The 16,946-nt window shown below is 43.9% G+C and overlaps 1 protein-coding gene across 1 annotated transcript in view; it reads left to right on the forward strand.

Annotated features, from left to right (window-relative positions):
* Window positions 1-16,591, forward strand: part of selenbp1 (selenium binding protein 1) — a 44,634-nt gene extending 28,043 nt beyond the window's left edge. The window contains exons 9-12 of the mRNA XM_072283460.1: window positions 5,577-5,698; window positions 8,045-8,137; window positions 10,328-10,446; window positions 15,980-16,591. Of these exons, the coding sequence (XP_072139561.1) occupies window positions 5,577-5,698; window positions 8,045-8,137; window positions 10,328-10,446; window positions 15,980-16,142 (497 nt within the window). The 3' untranslated portion in view covers window positions 16,143-16,591. The remainder of the gene's footprint in view (window positions 1-5,576; window positions 5,699-8,044; window positions 8,138-10,327; window positions 10,447-15,979) is intronic.
* Window positions 16,592-16,946: the final 355 nt, after the last annotated feature.

Raw genomic sequence — 16,946 nt, forward strand, 5'->3', positions numbered from 1 at the left:
CTGGCCTGTCCGGTTGTTGGTAAGGGTAAGTCTGTTATCGATACAGATGCCCCTGTGTCCACTAACATATTGCATTGCCGTCCCCCTAACAATGCCGTTGTGTACATCCGCGGGTCACCAGAGCTGGCAGTGGAGCCTGCTGCCACATCTTTTCCTGACTTAGAAGCCGTCTTTACTAGTTCTATGATTTGGTCAGCAGTCAGACTGGACAGACTGGGTGCTGATGAGGTGAGTGACTGGGTGTCTGCCGTCTCCTTCGCCTGGGGTTTCCCCCACCCTTTTGGACACTGTCTCCAGCTATGTCCCGATAGGCCACAGCTGTAGCATATCAACTCCTTCACTGTCTTATACCTGGTCTGGCAGTCCTTTGCAAGGTGCCCTGGCTGCTGGCAAGCAAAGCAAGCCCTCCGGGACATCACAGCAGCTGCATCCACTATACCCACTTTACGATTTCTCTTGCCTTTTCTTTGGTCTATCTCACTGGCCCATGAAACTATCTCAGAGTAGTTGGACCCCACCGTTATGTCTAAATCCAAAACTTCCTGGTGGGCTGAACTCAGGCCTTCCTTCAGCATTTTTAGGAAGACTGGGTCATCCCTCCCTGGATTATCCAACCCAGAATAGCCCTCGTACACTCGGTATTTACATTCTGCATAATCCATGGCTGTTTTATCAGCCCTCTGGGTCATTGCCATTATCGTTCCCCAGCTACTCTTGCCTCCCCCCAGCCGCTGCCTCACTTCCCCTTTAAAAGAGCGATATCTTTCTTCATTACTGGCGCTCCCGATAGTTGCCCATGTACCATCCCGCACCCCCTGGGCCATCCTGTCCCACATATTCCTCGGACACTTGGCTTTCACTAACACATGTATATCTTTAGGGTGCATCTGGTGAATTTCAACCATTTCCTCGAGCTTACGCCAGAATTCTGAATTCCCACAGGCGACTTTAAGTGAGGGCAACTCGGACAAAATGCTCTGTTTCTCCCCGGGGGTGAAGGGCTTATGAATAGTCGTAATCAAGGTCAAGGGCTGGCTCGGATCATCAGGGTTCTCAACCTGACGTTGCCTGACCTCAATAGGTGCCATTCTGGTAGATCTATCTGGGTAAAACCCCTTCCTGAGATATCTCCACACTAATTCCCACACTACGCAAAATATCATAAACAGGTAGCAGTTAAACAGTACATACTTAAAACCACAGAGTATGTGTTCCACAATCTGCCACTTTTGAGTACCCGAACTCATGATGCCTGCTGTATTCCTTTGCATCACACTTGCACACGCATACACTAAAATGCAGCTCCCCGAACGAGTATACACGCCCCCCCGCTGACGTCTCGAACCGTACCGTTGGTTACCACCTTTCACAACTGGTGGTCCAACTCTCACCAAGTTAACATGCAAAGATCTCTCACTTACATAAACACACATGCACATGCACACACTACTTTTATATCTACCAGTTCAGCTCTCCACATTTGCGGTTACCTCGTGACCCGTGTACCACCGACCGAACAGATCCAAGTGTGAGTGTATTTTAGAAAAATACTCACCAACTTAGACTGCTAGGAACGCTGGCCACACGACAGGTCATGAAGGTATCCCACTCCTGGTACCAAATGTTGTAGCGTGAATGAAATTACCGGAGAGACAGAGTCACTGGTAGATACAAAGCAGCTTCTTTATTCGACACAAGGTACAGCAGGCAGCATACAGACGGAGATGCTTTCCGAAGAAAGGTGTGCCAGCTCAATGTGGGCTCAATATTTATATGCTAAACACAAAGGCAATCGCTACTTAAAAAGTTACAGACAATGCATAGACAATGCTTCCTTTTGAAGCTACATACAAACATCACACCTTCAGATTTCATCCTTTCCTTCTGACGCCAACATGTCTGTGTTGGTATCCACAGCCTTTAGTTCAATCCACAATACATTTATTTGGCATTTTACGTGCTAACATAGAAGACAATTAATATTTATAATGTATAGGTGATACTGCCTTTGAAACTACAGCATCAGGCACCAGGAGCATCTGGTATTTACACCTTTTAGGAAGCCCATTGTGGTGGACTCAATCCACAGTCCTTTGTCAAACAGTTAAAATAGAAGTCTGGTGGCCAAAGTCATTTAATTGTTAACAAATCATCTACCCAAAAAGAAATTCACTCTGACAGAGCCTACTAGAGGGTCAGCTATTCTGAATTGGGTGTTGTGCAATACACTAGAATTTAATTAGAGAACCTAAAGGGCAAGTGATTATAATATGATCAAATTCACCCTGAAATTTGACAAAGAGAAGCTAAAGTCAGATGTATCAGTATTACAGTGGAATGAAGAGAATTACAGAGGCATGAGAGAGGAGTTGGCCAGAATTGATTGGAAAAGAACACTGGCAGGGATGACGGCAGAGCAGCAATGGCTGGAATTTCTGGAAGCAATCTGAAAGACACAGGATGTATATATCCCAAAGAGGAAGTTGTATTGCAAATGCAAGATGACAAAACTGTGGCTAACAAGAGAAGTCAAAGCTAACATAAAAGCCAAGCAGAGGATATATAATAGAGCAAAAATTAGCGGGGAGTTAGAGGACCGGGAAGCTTTTAAAAACTAACAGAAGGCAACTAAAAAGAGTCATTAAGAAGATAAAGATGGGATACAAAAGTAAGCGAGCCAATAATATTAAGGAGGATGCCAAAAGTTTCTTCAAATACATAAAGTGTAAAGGAGAGGTGAGAGTGGCTATCGGACCACTGGAAAACAATGCTGGAGGGGTTGTAATTAGGGACGAGGAGATGGCAGACAAACAAAATAAGTACATTGCATCAGTCTTCACTTTGGAAGACACTAGCAGCATGGTGGAATTTCCAGGTGTCGGGGACAGGAGTGTGTGAAGTTACCATTACTAGGGAGAAGGTTCTTGGGAAACTGAAAGGTGTGAAGGTAGATAAGTCACCTGGACCAGATGGTGTACACCCCAGAATTCAGAAAGAGGTGGCAGAAGAGATTGTGGAGTCATTAGTAATGATCTTTCAAGTTTCTGGAATGGTTCTGGAAGATTGAAAAATTGCTCCATTCTTCAAGAAGGGAGAGAGGGAGAAGAAAGGAAACTACAGGCCAGTTGGCCTGGCATCAGAGGTTGGGAAGATGTTGGAGTTGATTGTTGAGGATGTGGTTTTAGGATACTTGGAGGCACGTGATAAAATAGGCCATAGTCAGCATATTTCCCTCAAGGGAAAGTCCTGCCTGACAAATTTATGAAGAAATAACAAGCAGGATAGACAAAGGAGAATCGGTTGATGTTGTGTACTTGGATTTTCAGAAGGCCTTTGACAAAGTGCTACACATGAGGCTGCTTAACAAGTTACGAGCGCATGGTATTACAGGAAAGATTCTAGCATTGATAAAGCAGTGGCTGATTGGCAGGAGGCAAAGAGAGAGAATAAAGGGAGCCTTTTCTGATTGACTGCAGGTGACTAGTGGTGTTCCACAGGGGTTTGTGTTGGGACTGATTCTTTTTATGTTATATGTCAATGATTTGGATGATGGAATTGATGGCTTTGTTGCAAATTTTGCAGATGATACAAAGAAAGATGGAGGGGCAGGTAATTTTGATGGAAGTAGAGAATCTACAGAAGGACTTGGACAGATTCGGAGAATGGGCAAAGAAATGGTAGATGGAATACGGTGTTGGGAAGTGTATGATCATGCCCTTTGGTAGAAGAAATGAGGAGGTTGACTATTTTCTAAATGAAGGGAAAATACAAGAAAACTGAGGCACAAAGGAACTTGTGAGTCCTTGTGCAAGATTCCCTAGAGGTAATTTGCTGGTTGAGTCTGTGGTGAGCAAGGCAGATGTGATGTTTGCATTCATTTCATGATGACTAGAATATAGAAGAAACAATGTAATGTTGAGACTTTATAAAGCACTGGTGAGGCCTCACTTGGAGTATTGTGTGCAGTTTTGAGCCCCTTATCTTAGAAAGGATGTGCTGAAACTGGAGAGGGTTTAAAGGAGGTTTACAAAAATTATTCCAGGATTAAACAGCTTGTCATATGAAGAGCTGATGGCTCTGAGCCTGTATTCACTAGAGTTCAGAAAAATGAGAAGTGACCTCATTGAAACCTATCAAATGGTGAAAGGCCTTGGTAGAGTGGATGTGGAAAGGATGTTTCCTATGGTGGGAGAGTTCTAAGATCGGAGGAGACAATGTCAGAATACAGGGGCGTCCTTTTAGAATGGAGATGATTTGCCACAGGCAGCTGTGGAGACCAAGTCTTTATGTATATTTAAGGCAAAGAAGGCAGGAGATTGGGGCAGGAGAGGGAAAATGGATCAGCCATGATGAAATGGTAGAGCAGACTCAATGGGTAAATGACCGAATTCTGCTCCTTCATCTTATGGTCTTATTCCTACACGATACTATATTATTTGTGGCAGTGTGGTGGGCCTCCATGCTGCCCTCCAGTATTTGCTCGGTGGAAGTCAAGCTGGATTGCATTTGTTTGCAGACACCTGTCAGCTTGATCTTGCCAACAATAACCACGGACTCAGGAAATTGAGCTATATATTTTTTTTTTGTGTGTCTACCTGTTTACTGCTATCTTAGATGTGCTATATATGCCTTGTGCTGCATATGACTCTTTTCCCTTGGCCCCAGAGGAACGTTGTTTTGTTTGGCTGTGTTCATGGGTATTCATGTATGGTAGAATGACAATTGAACGTGAACGTATCTACTACCCCCCCACCACAATCTCCACCCCGCATGTAGTGTGTATATAGACAGGAGGGTGAGGTCAGTTTTAGGACCAATGTTCTGCTTTAACCTTTCAATATACAATGACAAGCTTCTGTCTTGGAATTTTATGAAGCCGCTGCTAGGCTGGTAAGCAGGCATGAGTTTACTCTAGCTTGACAGTTACATAACATTAAATATTTATATATGATTGAGGAACGATTGCAAGTTTTCAGAGCAATGCACACAAAACGCTGGAGGAACTCGGCAGGTCAGGCAACATCGATGGAAATGAACAAGGAGTCAACGTTTTGAGCTGAGACCCTTCTTCAGGACTGGGAAGGAAGGGGGAAGAGGCCAGGATGAAAAGGAAGGAGGATAAGCTGGAAGGTGATAGATGAATCCAAGTGGGCGGGGGATGGGGTGAAGTAAGACGTTGGAGGTGTTAGAGGGAAAAGGCAAAGGGCTGGAGAAGAAGGAATCTAATAGGAGAGGAAAGTGGACCATGGGAGAAAGGGAAGGAGGAGGGGAACAAGGGGTAGGTGATAGTCAGGTGAGGAGTGGGGCAAGTTTTCAGAGTCGAGTTAATTAACAACAGCCAGTTCCTCCAGCATTTTGTGTGTGTGTTGCATCAGGTTCTACAATCTGCAGCCTCTGGTGTATCAGCTCTGAAAATTCCGATAAGGTGCACCAGATTATCCGAGTTTTATTGTAGTTGAAATCAACGTGGTGGCGACCTCTCCTGTTCTGTGTGTGAACAGATCTACCAGAAAATTAGTGTACTTGTCACCCTGATGGCCGGGAAGCTCTGACATGTGAACTTGCCTTTGCTTCAGGTCTCATCACCGATATCCTCCTCTCCCTTGACGACCGCTTCCTGTACTTCAGTAACTGGCTGCATGGTGACATCCGTCAGTACGACATCACGGACACCAGAAACCCCAGGCTGGTCGGGCAGGTGAGAGTGCATGGACAGATTCTGCTTTGGTTGGAGATCCAAATAATGGGAACGTCGTTCAGGGAAGTTTATCATTGTGCAGGAGGAGAGGAAGCGGGGGGGGAAGCGAAGGCCATCTTGACCTGATGTCAATGAGTTGATGAATAAGGCACAGTTGGGAAAACTGAGGCCTACATGAAGGCCAGACCAGGCCAGTCCAACCCAACTGTGCCTTGGGAAGAGGGTCCAACTGAAGCAAGCTATGTGACCGTAACCAAGTTCATTTATTGCACGGTGGAGGTCTGAGGTCTTACGCCCAGGTATCAGTTGGCACGTTGATAAAATGGCAGATAGAGTTCAATCCTGATAAGTATGAGGTGATGATGAGGCTGGGACATTCTCCATGAATGAAAGGAAACAGAGTGATCTTGGTGTGAATGTTTAAGAGATCTGTGATGGTGATTAAAGAGCCATAAGGGGCGCTGTCTGTTTCTTTGCTAGGACACTGAATGCAAAAGTAAGGAAATTATTTTATTTATTTAGGATACAGCACAGTAACAGGCCTTTCAGCCCAACGAGCTCGTGCTGCCCAATGACACCCATGTGACCAGTTAACCTACTGACCCGTGCATCCAGAGGAAACCCATGTGGTCGCAGGGAGAATGCTCAAACTCTTTACAGACAGTAGTGGGATTTGAACCTGGGGCTGTAATAGTGTTACACTAACCACCATGCTACCGTGTCACCCTGATAATGTGCTTGAGGAGGCAGAGGGGATCATGTTCTATTCTTTTCCACTCAGGCGTTGAATACAAAATGTTGGTCAGATCTCAGGTGGAGTTCTGCTTGCAGTTCCCGTCCCTGCACTATAGGAAGAACGTGAGAGAGCAGAGGAGATTTATCAAGGTGTTGCCCAGAATGGAGCTGCTCTGTTTGAGAAACTGGAGAGACAGGGTCATTTGATGTTGTTGGCTTATTTTAGTGCAAGATTCAAAAATTCCAAGAACTAAAGTACATTTATTATCAAAGTATTTCTACAGAATATACCCTGAGATTCACCACCCTGCAGGCAGCCATGAAGGAAAGAAACACCATAGAACCCACTCAAGAAAACATCAAACACCCAATGCACAAAATAAAAAGAACAAATTGCACAAGTGGCAAAATGCAAGCGAACAACAGATAGAATATCAAACATCAAACCAGCAGTCCAGTAGTGGGCTGAATGGCCTGTTCCTCCTTTCTGTCCTATAAATCACTGTTCTTTATGTTGTACTGATAAAGAAACACGGACTAAGGAAAAGTGCAGACCTGCGGAGCAATCTGGGAAAAAGGCTTAGACTGGGTTACTGCTGGACTTTGAGTCAGTGCAGGTCAACAACACACAGGACGGTGAACGGGCCGGGGTTTGGGTGAGTGCGGGCGAATCTGGGTGAGTTCAGGTTTGAGTTTGGAAGGTCAGAAGTTGCCCATGTGTCGAAATCAAAGTGGAGTTTACTGTCAGTTGCACAAGTCTGCGTGTGCACAGGTGAAATAAGAAACCTGCATCACAGAGCTTCAGATAAGCGGCAGAACAGTGGTGTGGTGGTCAGTGAGACACTATTATAACACCAGCCGCCCGGGTTCAATTCTGTCGCTGTCCGTAAGGAGTTTGTACGTTCTCCCCTTGACCCCAAGTGCTCCGGTTTCCTCCTACATCCCAAAAACATACAGGACGTAGGCCGATCGGTCACATGGGTATAATCGAGTGGTGCGGCTCATAGGACCAGGAGGGACTGTTACTCTGAATAAAATAAAAGCAACATTCACAAGAACATCAAACATAAGTTATGCACAATTTTACGAGAAAGAGAAAGAACACAATTGTCGCTAAACTGTAGTGATTAGGATCGTGCCGGTTGGTTCAAGAACCGAATGGTGGAAGGGAAGTCACTGTTCTTGAACCTGGTGGTGTGGGACTTCATCATTCTGCACCTCTGGCCCAGTGGCAGCTGTGAGAAGATGGCATGGCCTGGATGGTGGAGTTCTATCATGATGGATTTTGCCTTATTGAGGCACCATTTCTTGGTGGTGGGGAGATTCCAATGGTGGAGAAGGATGGAGGTAAGGAATTCTTGATGCAGGAAGGTTCAAATCTTATATTGTGCACCTTTCCCTTTAGTGCTTCAGGAAGCACAAATCTAACTTATTATTTGTGGTAATATCACTTTATATGTTAGTTACATGTACTGAGTTGTGCACCTTGGTCCCGGGGAACATTGTTTCGTTTGGCAGTGTACATGTGTACGGTTGAATGACAATAAACTGAACCTGGAACAAAACTCTGCCGCACCAGACTCTGGAGACCAACGCTGACTTCCCTTTTAGGTGTTTATCGGAGGATGCATCTTGAAGGACGGATCAGTAAAGGTTCTGGAAGACAAGGAATTGAAGACTCAGCCTGAGCCACGAGTCATTAAGGTAAGCTCTGCTCTTATCCTCCTCCATCCTATGAGGTTCCAGGCTGAGGTCAGCTCAGATGAGTCCTGCTCAAAGTCCAAAGTAAATTTATCATCAGTGTGTTTATGTTGGCATATGACTATGTTGAGATTCATTTGCTTGCAGGCACTTCAGGAAAAAATAAAGAATACAACAGAATGTATGGAAAACTATCCTTAAACAACGACTGACAAACAACTACTGTGCAAATTAAAACAATACTGAGAATGAGTTGTAAAGAGTCCTTGACAGTGAGTCTGTAGGTTGTGGAGTTGTGGTGAGTGAATGTATCCACTGGCTCAGGAGGCTAATTGTCACAGGGTCCTGTTGAAGTGTCTCGCACTGAAACATTGACTGTTTATCCCCCTCCACAGATGCTGCCCGACCTGCTGAGTTCCTCCAGCATTTTGGGTGTGCTGCTCTGGGTTTCCAGCACCTGCAGTCTCTCCTGTGTCTCCCAGGACTTGGCTTAGAGAATCTTTCTGGACATTCTTCAATGCCGATATTTTCTTTCAAGCCAAGTTCAAGTTTATTAGCATGGCCATACAGATACGTAAACACCATGAAAATTATCTCTTTGCAGCAGCAGCAGCCTAGTATATTACAAATATAAATCATATAAACATAAATTAACATAAGTTATACAAAATGTACATGGCCAAGTAACACAAATAACTATAATGACATTAGTGTAAGTTGAGGGAAAGATGATCTAAAATAGAATTAGGGTCAGTATTGTAGCCTAGCGGTTAGCAAGTGTCAGAGATTAGGGTTTAGTTCTCAATGCTCTCTAGAAGGAGTTTGTACTTTCTCCCCATGACCATGTGGGTTTCGCCCCAGTGCTATCTTCTTCTTGCTTAGTTACAACTTAGCATAGAGTTTAGCAAAATGCATTACAGCACCAAGAAGCCTCAAAAATGATTTGGATTCATTTCCCACCACTGTCAGTTAAGAGTTTGCACGTTCTCCCCGTAACTGTGTGGGTTTCCTCCCACTTTCCAAAGACATATGTGTCAGGGTTAGACAGTTGTGGGAATGCTACATTGGTGCCAGAAGCATGATGACATTTGCAGACAGTGGGGAAGAAGTATTTGCCCTTACCTCCCCCACCAGACTATTACAGCCCCCCACACCTCATCTGGATCCACCCATCACCTCCCATTCCCACTCCCCCTCCCCTCTCACCCTCCCTCACCTGGATCCACCCATTACCCCCCATTACCACTCTCCCCTCCCCTCTCACCTTCTCTCACCTGGATCCACCCATCACCTTCCATTCCCCCCTCCTCTCCCCTATCTGCCTCTCACCCTCCCTCATCTGGATCCACCTATCACCTGCCAGCTCTTGCTCCATCCCTTCTTTCACATCTTCATACCGACTCTCTCTCTTTCTGTCCTGATGAAGAGTCAGGATCTGAAATGTTGACTGTCCATTTCCCTCCACAGATGCTGCCTGACCTGCTGAGTTCCTTCAGGAACCCGTTTGTTGCTCCTTAATAACTGGAACACTGGTAAACTGAAATCTACTCTTAACTAATTGTACTGTCTACAGATTCACTTACGGGAACTCTTTACAACTAATATTCTCAGTATTGTTTTCATTTGCACAGTAGTATTCTATTTCGCTTTGATTGTTTGTCAGATTTGGTCTGTATATGCATAGATTTTTGTAAATTCTGTTGATTTGTTTCTTGTAAATGCCTGCAGCAAATCGAGTCTCAGGGTTGTATATGGTAAAATATCTGTATGTACTTTGATAATAAATTTACTTTGAACTTTGAACTTATCATTTGCATGCAGATTTTCCACACTTCAGATTTTTGCAAAGGCTTCAGAACATTGTTTCAGTTGGTGTAAGAGTCCAAATTCTTTGTTTTCTTAAGAAGCATCATGTATTTGTCTATGGACACAAGAGATGCTGGAAATCCTGAGCAACACATACAAAATGCAGAGGAAATCAGCAGGTCAGATAGCATCTATGGAAATAAATAAACAGTCAACATTTCAGGCCAAAACCCTTCATTTGTGATTTCCCCTCTGCAGATGCTGCCTGACCTGCTGAGTACCCCCGGCATTTTGTGTGTACTTGTCTACTGAACTGGCTTTTGGATGTGGCGTGTACGCAAATGAAACTCCTTACATATCTCAAATAACATCCTTCTACCGAAACAGGGAACAAGGATTCGCGGTGGACCTCAAATGATTCAGCTGAGCTTGGACGGGAAACGTCTGTATGTCACCACGTCTCTTTACAGTGGGTGGGACAAACAATTCTACCCCGAAGTTGTCAAGTAAGTCATACACATAATCACAGAGCCCTTCTTTTAAATCAAGGTGCTATTCCACCCAAAAAATAATGCCAGATCTTAGAAATCATGTTAAATTTTGTAGGAGAACACAAGTAGAAACTGGAGTGGGCCATTCAGTCCATCTAGCTTGTGCTTCCATTCGTTAATTTCCAATTCACTGCCAATTCCCTGCACTCCCCCCTATCTGAATCAGAATCAGGTTTAATATCACTGGCATATATCATAAAATTTGTTGACTTTGCGGCAGCCGTACAATGCAATAGATTAGATTAGATTATGAAGACGCATAGTCCTCTTTTATTGTCATTTAGTAATGCATGCATTAAGAAGTGATACAATATTTCCTCCGGTGTGATATCACAAAACACAGGACAGACCAAGACTGAAGAACACTAACACAACCACATAATTATAACATATAGTTACAACAGTGCAACAATACCATAACTTGATGAAGGAGTCCGTGAGCACAGTAAAAGTTCAAAGTTTTTCAAACGTCCCACATCTCACGCAGACGGGAGAAGGAAGAAAAACTCTCCGTGCCACGCCGACCACAATCTGACTCTGAGTCATCTGAAAACTTTGAGCTCTGATCAGCTCTCCGACACCGATTACTGAGTGCCATTTCCACCTGAACGATTCAACCTCCATCTCGGTGGCCAACAGCAGGCAAAACCGGGGATTTTGAGGCCTACCCTCTGAAAGATTCCCGACCATGCAGTAACGACAGCAGCGAACGAGCGTTTCAGAAATTTCTCCAGATGTTCCTCTGTGCTTTCACGCCCATTCTCCATCAAATCAGAATTTTCCATGGCCTCTATTTAATGGATACGATATCACTTTCCACCGGAGGGCTGTGCACGTGCGGCGCGCTGCTCTCTCTCCTCCTGACTTTAATACATAATAATAGAGAAAAAGTGAATTACAGTAATTATATATACAGTGCCTATTAAAAGTATTCACCCCCCCCAGAAGTTTTCGTATTTTATTGTTTTACAACATTGAATCACAGTGGATTTAATTTGGCTTTTTTTTGACACCGATCAAAAGAAAAAGAATTTTTCATGTCAAAGTGAAAACAGGTCTCTACTGAGTGATCTAAATTAATTACAAGTATAAAACACAAAATAATTGCATAACTATTCACCAGACCCTCCCCCCATTTAAAAATGACACACCAAATTATCACCAGTGCAGCCAATTGGTTTCAGAAGTCACATAACTAGTTAAATGGAGATCACCTGTGTGCAATCAAGGTGTTACAATTGATTACAGTAGAAATACACTTGTACCTGGAAGGTCCAACTGCAGGGAAGAGCATAAGTGTGGAGAAGGATAAACCAACAGTGGCAGCAGCATTGGGATAGAGCAATAAAAGGAAGACATTTACATTCAATTCAGAACAGAGTAGATATGGGAAGAAGTAGGGAAGTAAAGCGGAAGGAGCAAGTAATTATAAGTAGACTGAGAATTGGGCACAGCAACCTTAGTGGCACTCTGGCCATCATAAATAAATATCAAACAGGTTTTTGCGATCTATGTCAGGAGACTGAAACAGTAGAGCATATCTTTATTTCATGCAGGAAATTTGCACAGGAAAGACGACAAATGTGACAACAATTATGCAAAATAGGACTGGCAGAGAACAGTGCTAAAGGTTTATTGGAATGTGGGGAGAGTGATCAGGGGAGGAAATGGTTGTTTAGTTTTTTAAGGGCGATGGGACTGGAAAGACGGCTTTAAAGTGAATGGGCAATGAGGGACAATGAATCCTGAAGATGGCAGTAATGCAACAGTGTGGATGTCAGCTGCCGTAAAAACTCAAGGAAGAAGAAGAAGGTCCAACTGCAGGCAACTGCTGGGCTGGAGAACAGTTCTGAATTAATGGCAATATTGAGTGCATTATTTTGGACAGGAGAAAATAATGTCAAAAAGGCTGTAACCTGTTCAGACAGTTTATCTGCATTAACCTCGATCAAATCAAGAAAATCAGAAAGTAGACAGGATATTTTACTGGAGATTCTATGCAAGTTATATACACCGACCAAAAATGGGGTAGAAGTAAGCTTTCTTTGGGTTCCTGCTCGTTGCGGAGTGGAGGGTAATGAAAAGGTGGATAGTATAGCTAAACAATCGCTCAAATCGTCTATAATAGAGGTCCGTTTCCCTCTTAGCAAAGCATTATAAAAACACGTATTGAGGAGACATGGCAGAAGCACTGGGATGAGAGTGAAACTGGGAGACAACTGTACAAAATACAGAGACAAGTCAGATACAAAAGGTTATCAAGTGGCTATAGAAAGACAGAAGTGATCATCAGTCATTTGAGAATTGGACACACTAGTCTTAATTACACATTACACAAAATAGGGAAACATCCAGCTGGGTTGTGTGAACACCGTAATCAACCAGAAACAGTTGAACATGTATTGATAAAATGTAAGAAGTATCAACAAGAAAGAGTGAAGATGATAGGAGTGCTTAAGATAAACAAAAAAAACTGATGTGGATATAGAAGACATTTTAAGTGGGAATTCAAGAGAGATACGGCTCCGTATCATGAAGTATCTGAAAGACTTTGGTTTATTATATAGAATATAGGGAATGCAATTCTTTTCCCTTCTCATGTTTATCCAACGATCCACACTCCAGTCTAGCAGTTGGCGGTAATGCACCTAAAAGCTGGTTTGCCAACCGCCATAAAACAACACAAGAAGAAGAAGGTCCAACTGCTGGTGAGTCAGTATCCTGGCGAAAACTTCACCATGAAGACAAAAGAACACTCCAAACAACTCTGCGAAAAGGTTATTGAAAAGCACAGGTTAGGAGAGGGATACAAGAAAATTTCCAAGTCACCAAATACCCCTTGGAGTACAGTTAACCCAGTCAAGAAATGGAAAGAATATGGCTGAGCTGTAAATCTGCCTAGAGCAGACCATCCTCAAAAACTGAGTGACCATGCAAGAAGGGGACTAGTGAGGGAGGCCACCGAGAGACCTGTGACAACTCTGGAGGAGTTACAAGCTTCAGTGGCTGAGATGGGAGAGACTACGCATACAACAACTGTTGCCCGGGTGCTTCACCAGTCACAGCTTTATGGGAGAGTGGCAAAGAGAAACCACTGTTGGAAAAAAAATCCTGGCTAGAGTTTGCCAGAAGGCATGTGGGAGACTCTGAAGTCAGCTGAAAGAAGGCTCTATGGTCTGATGAAACCAAAATTGAGCTTTTTGGCCATCAGACTAAACACTATGTTTGACGTAAGCCAAACACCACACAACATCAAAAACACATTATCCCTACCATGAAGCATGGTGGTGGCTGCATCATGCTGTGGGGATGCTTGAAAGGCTTGTGAAGGTGGAGGGTGAAATGAATGCAGAAAAATACAGGGAAATCCTGGAGGAAAACCTGTTGCAGTCTGCATGAGAACTGCGACTTGGGACAAGATTTGTTTCCTGGCAAGACAATGACCCCAAGCATAAAGCCAAAGCCACACAGGAATGACTTAAAAACAACAAAGTTAATGTCCTGGAGTGGCCAAGTCAGAGTCCAGACCTCAATCCAATTTGCGGGGCTGTTGACTCACGATCCCCAAGCAATCCAACAGAGCTTCAGCAGTTGTGTAAAGAAGAATGGAGAAACATTGCAGTGTCCAGATGTGCGAAGCTGGTAGAGACCTATCCACACAGACTCAAGTCTGTAATTGCTGCCAAAGGTGCATCTACTAAATACTGACTTGAAGGGGGTGAATACTTATGTAATCAATTATTTTGCTTTTAATATTTGTAATTAATTTAGATCACTTTGTAGAGATCTGTTTTCACTTTGACACAAAAGAGTCTTGTTTGGTTAAAAGCCAGATTAAATCCACAGTGATTCAATGTTGTAAATCAATAAAACATGAAAACTTCCAAGGAGGGTGAATACCTTTGATAGGCACTGTATATATTAGATAGTTAAATTAAGTAAGTAGGGCATAAATGGAAAAGAAAAAGTAGTGATGTTCAGTGTCCATTCAGAAATCGGACAGCAGAGGGAAAGAAGCTGTTCCTGAATCATTGAGTGTGTGATGCACTATCAATAACTCCAAAAGACTAGAAGTAGAGTAAATACTGAAAGGCTTTTATTAGCAGTGAAGTGTGACCTCCACCATCCTGAGTATCGGCCCCTAGACTGACGGGAGGAGCAATGGCGCAATCGCCTTTATTCAGGGCCTGTGGGAGGAGCCACAGGAGCAGTCAGCAGAGGGGCGTGTCCAGACAGGTAACCCAGTTACAACATATGTATACGGTTTACCACAGTGTGCGCTTTCAGGCTTCTGTATCTCCTCCCTGATGGTAGCAATGAGAACAAGGCATGACCTGGGTGATGGAGGTCCTTAATGATGGACACTGCCTTTTTGAGGCTTTGCTCCCTGAAGAGGTCCTGGATATTATGGAGACTAGTGCCCATGGAGGAGCTGACTAAGTTTACAACTCTCTGCAGCTTATTCTGATACTGTGCAGTAGCCCTTCCTGCCCCCCCACCTCCCCCCAACCAGATGATGCAGCCGGTTAGAGTGCCCTCCATGGTACAACTGAACAATTTTAAATGTGTTTTAGGTGACAGTCTTAATCTATTGATCAATCTATCTGTTGATTATTGTTCAAAACAGGTCAATCTATTGATTAATCAATCTGTTCTCTTCCTCCGAGGGCCATGGAGACCAGATTGTTATCTGTTCAAAACAGGCCAATTTATTGACCAATCTATTGATCTGTTCTGAATAGATAGCAATCTGGTCTCCATGGCCCTTGGAGGAAGAGAATTCCAAAGGTTCACCACCCTCTGAGTGAAGATGCGATTCATCTCCGTGTTCAACAGCCAACCCTCCTTGCAGTCCCCAGTCCAAGACTCTCCAGTCAGGGGAAACATCACGTATCTAACCTATTAAGCCCTCTAGGAATATCAAGTTTCAACAAAATCTCCTTTCACGTTTACAAGCTCTAAAGAATAGTCTCATCTACTCAGGGTGGCATGGCAGTGTAGTGGTTGGCGTAAGTTTATTACAACGCCAGCGACCTGGGTCAAATTCCACCGTCGTCTGTAAGAAGTTTGTACATTTTCCATGCAACCACGTAGGTGTCCTCTCACGTTCTAAAGGTTAGTAAGCTGTGGGCATGTTATGTTGGCACCGGAAGTTTGGAGATGCTTGTGCGCTGCTCCCAGCACATCCTTGGACTGTGTTGGTTGTTGACACAAATGACACATGTCATACATTTTAATGTGCATGTGACAAATAAAGCTAATCTTTATCTTTAAATTCAGTTAGCTCTCAATTGCCTCCTTGGTTTATGAGGAAATCTGCACCTGTGAGTTATCAAATGAGGTCCTGCTGAAAGGTCTCAGTCCAAAGCTTCAATGGTTTACTCCCCTCCACAGGTGCTACCTGCCTTGTTGAGTTCCTCGGGCATTTTGTGCGTGTTGATCCCAATGAAGGGTGTCAGTTCCGTGCAGTGATCTGTTTTTCTTGCAGGGGAGGATCGGTGATGCTGCAGGTTGACGTGGACACAGTAAAGGGTGGCCTTTCGATCAACGAGAACTTCCTGGTGGACTTCGGGAAGGAACCCGACGGGCCGGTTCTTGCCCATGAAATCCGATACCCTGGAGGGGACTGCAGCTCCGATATCTGGCTGTAGATGAACTTTGAGTGATATTGCAGGTGGGGGGGGGAAGAAAAGATCCTGGGGTGGGGGAGGTAGAGAATCATTAAGGGTCTTAGAAGGCTCCTCCAATACTGTTCTCTGATTTAATATCGCCTGATAACTAATCAACTGAAGCAGCTGCTTTGATGCAAAGGCTAAATTTTCTTATCTTCTAAACGTAAGTTCAAAGTTAAAAGCAAAACTTATTATCAGAGTGCATATGCGTCACTACATACAACCCGGAAATTCCTTTTCCTGCAGGCATACACAGCAAATCTATACAACAGTAACTGTAAACAGGACCAATGCACAACAAACTGTGCAAATGCAGATATAAATAAATAATGAGCATGAAATAACAAAATAAACAGTCTCTGAAGTGGGATCATCGGTTGTGGGAACACCAGAAATAGAGTGAATATAGTGTTCCAGAGCCTGATGGTTGAGGGGTGGTAACTGTTCCTGAACCTGGTGGTACGAGTCCTGAAGCTCCTGTACCTTCTACCTGATTGCGGCAGCGAGAAAAGAGCTTGGCCTGGGTGCTGAGGATCTTTGATGGTGGATGTTGTGTTTCTATGGCAACGTTTCACGTTGCTGTGTCAGTGGTTGGGACGGTTTTACCCGTGATGTAACTGGGCCGAATGTAGAGCTCTTTTAAAGGGAGTACTTCACGTGTATCACTTCTGTTGTCTTAACGCTTTGCTCGCGAACTTTTTGAGGAACTTAACGCAAATTTATACACCGCTCTCCTCTCAGTGTGTCAGTGAAATTGATAGCACAGAAGGAGGCTTTCATTTT

The sequence above is a fragment of the Mobula birostris genome, chromosome 2 (assembly GCF_030028105.1).
Source record: "Mobula birostris isolate sMobBir1 chromosome 2, sMobBir1.hap1, whole genome shotgun sequence".
In the NCBI taxonomy this organism is placed as follows: Eukaryota; Metazoa; Chordata; class Chondrichthyes; order Myliobatiformes; family Myliobatidae; genus Mobula; species Mobula birostris.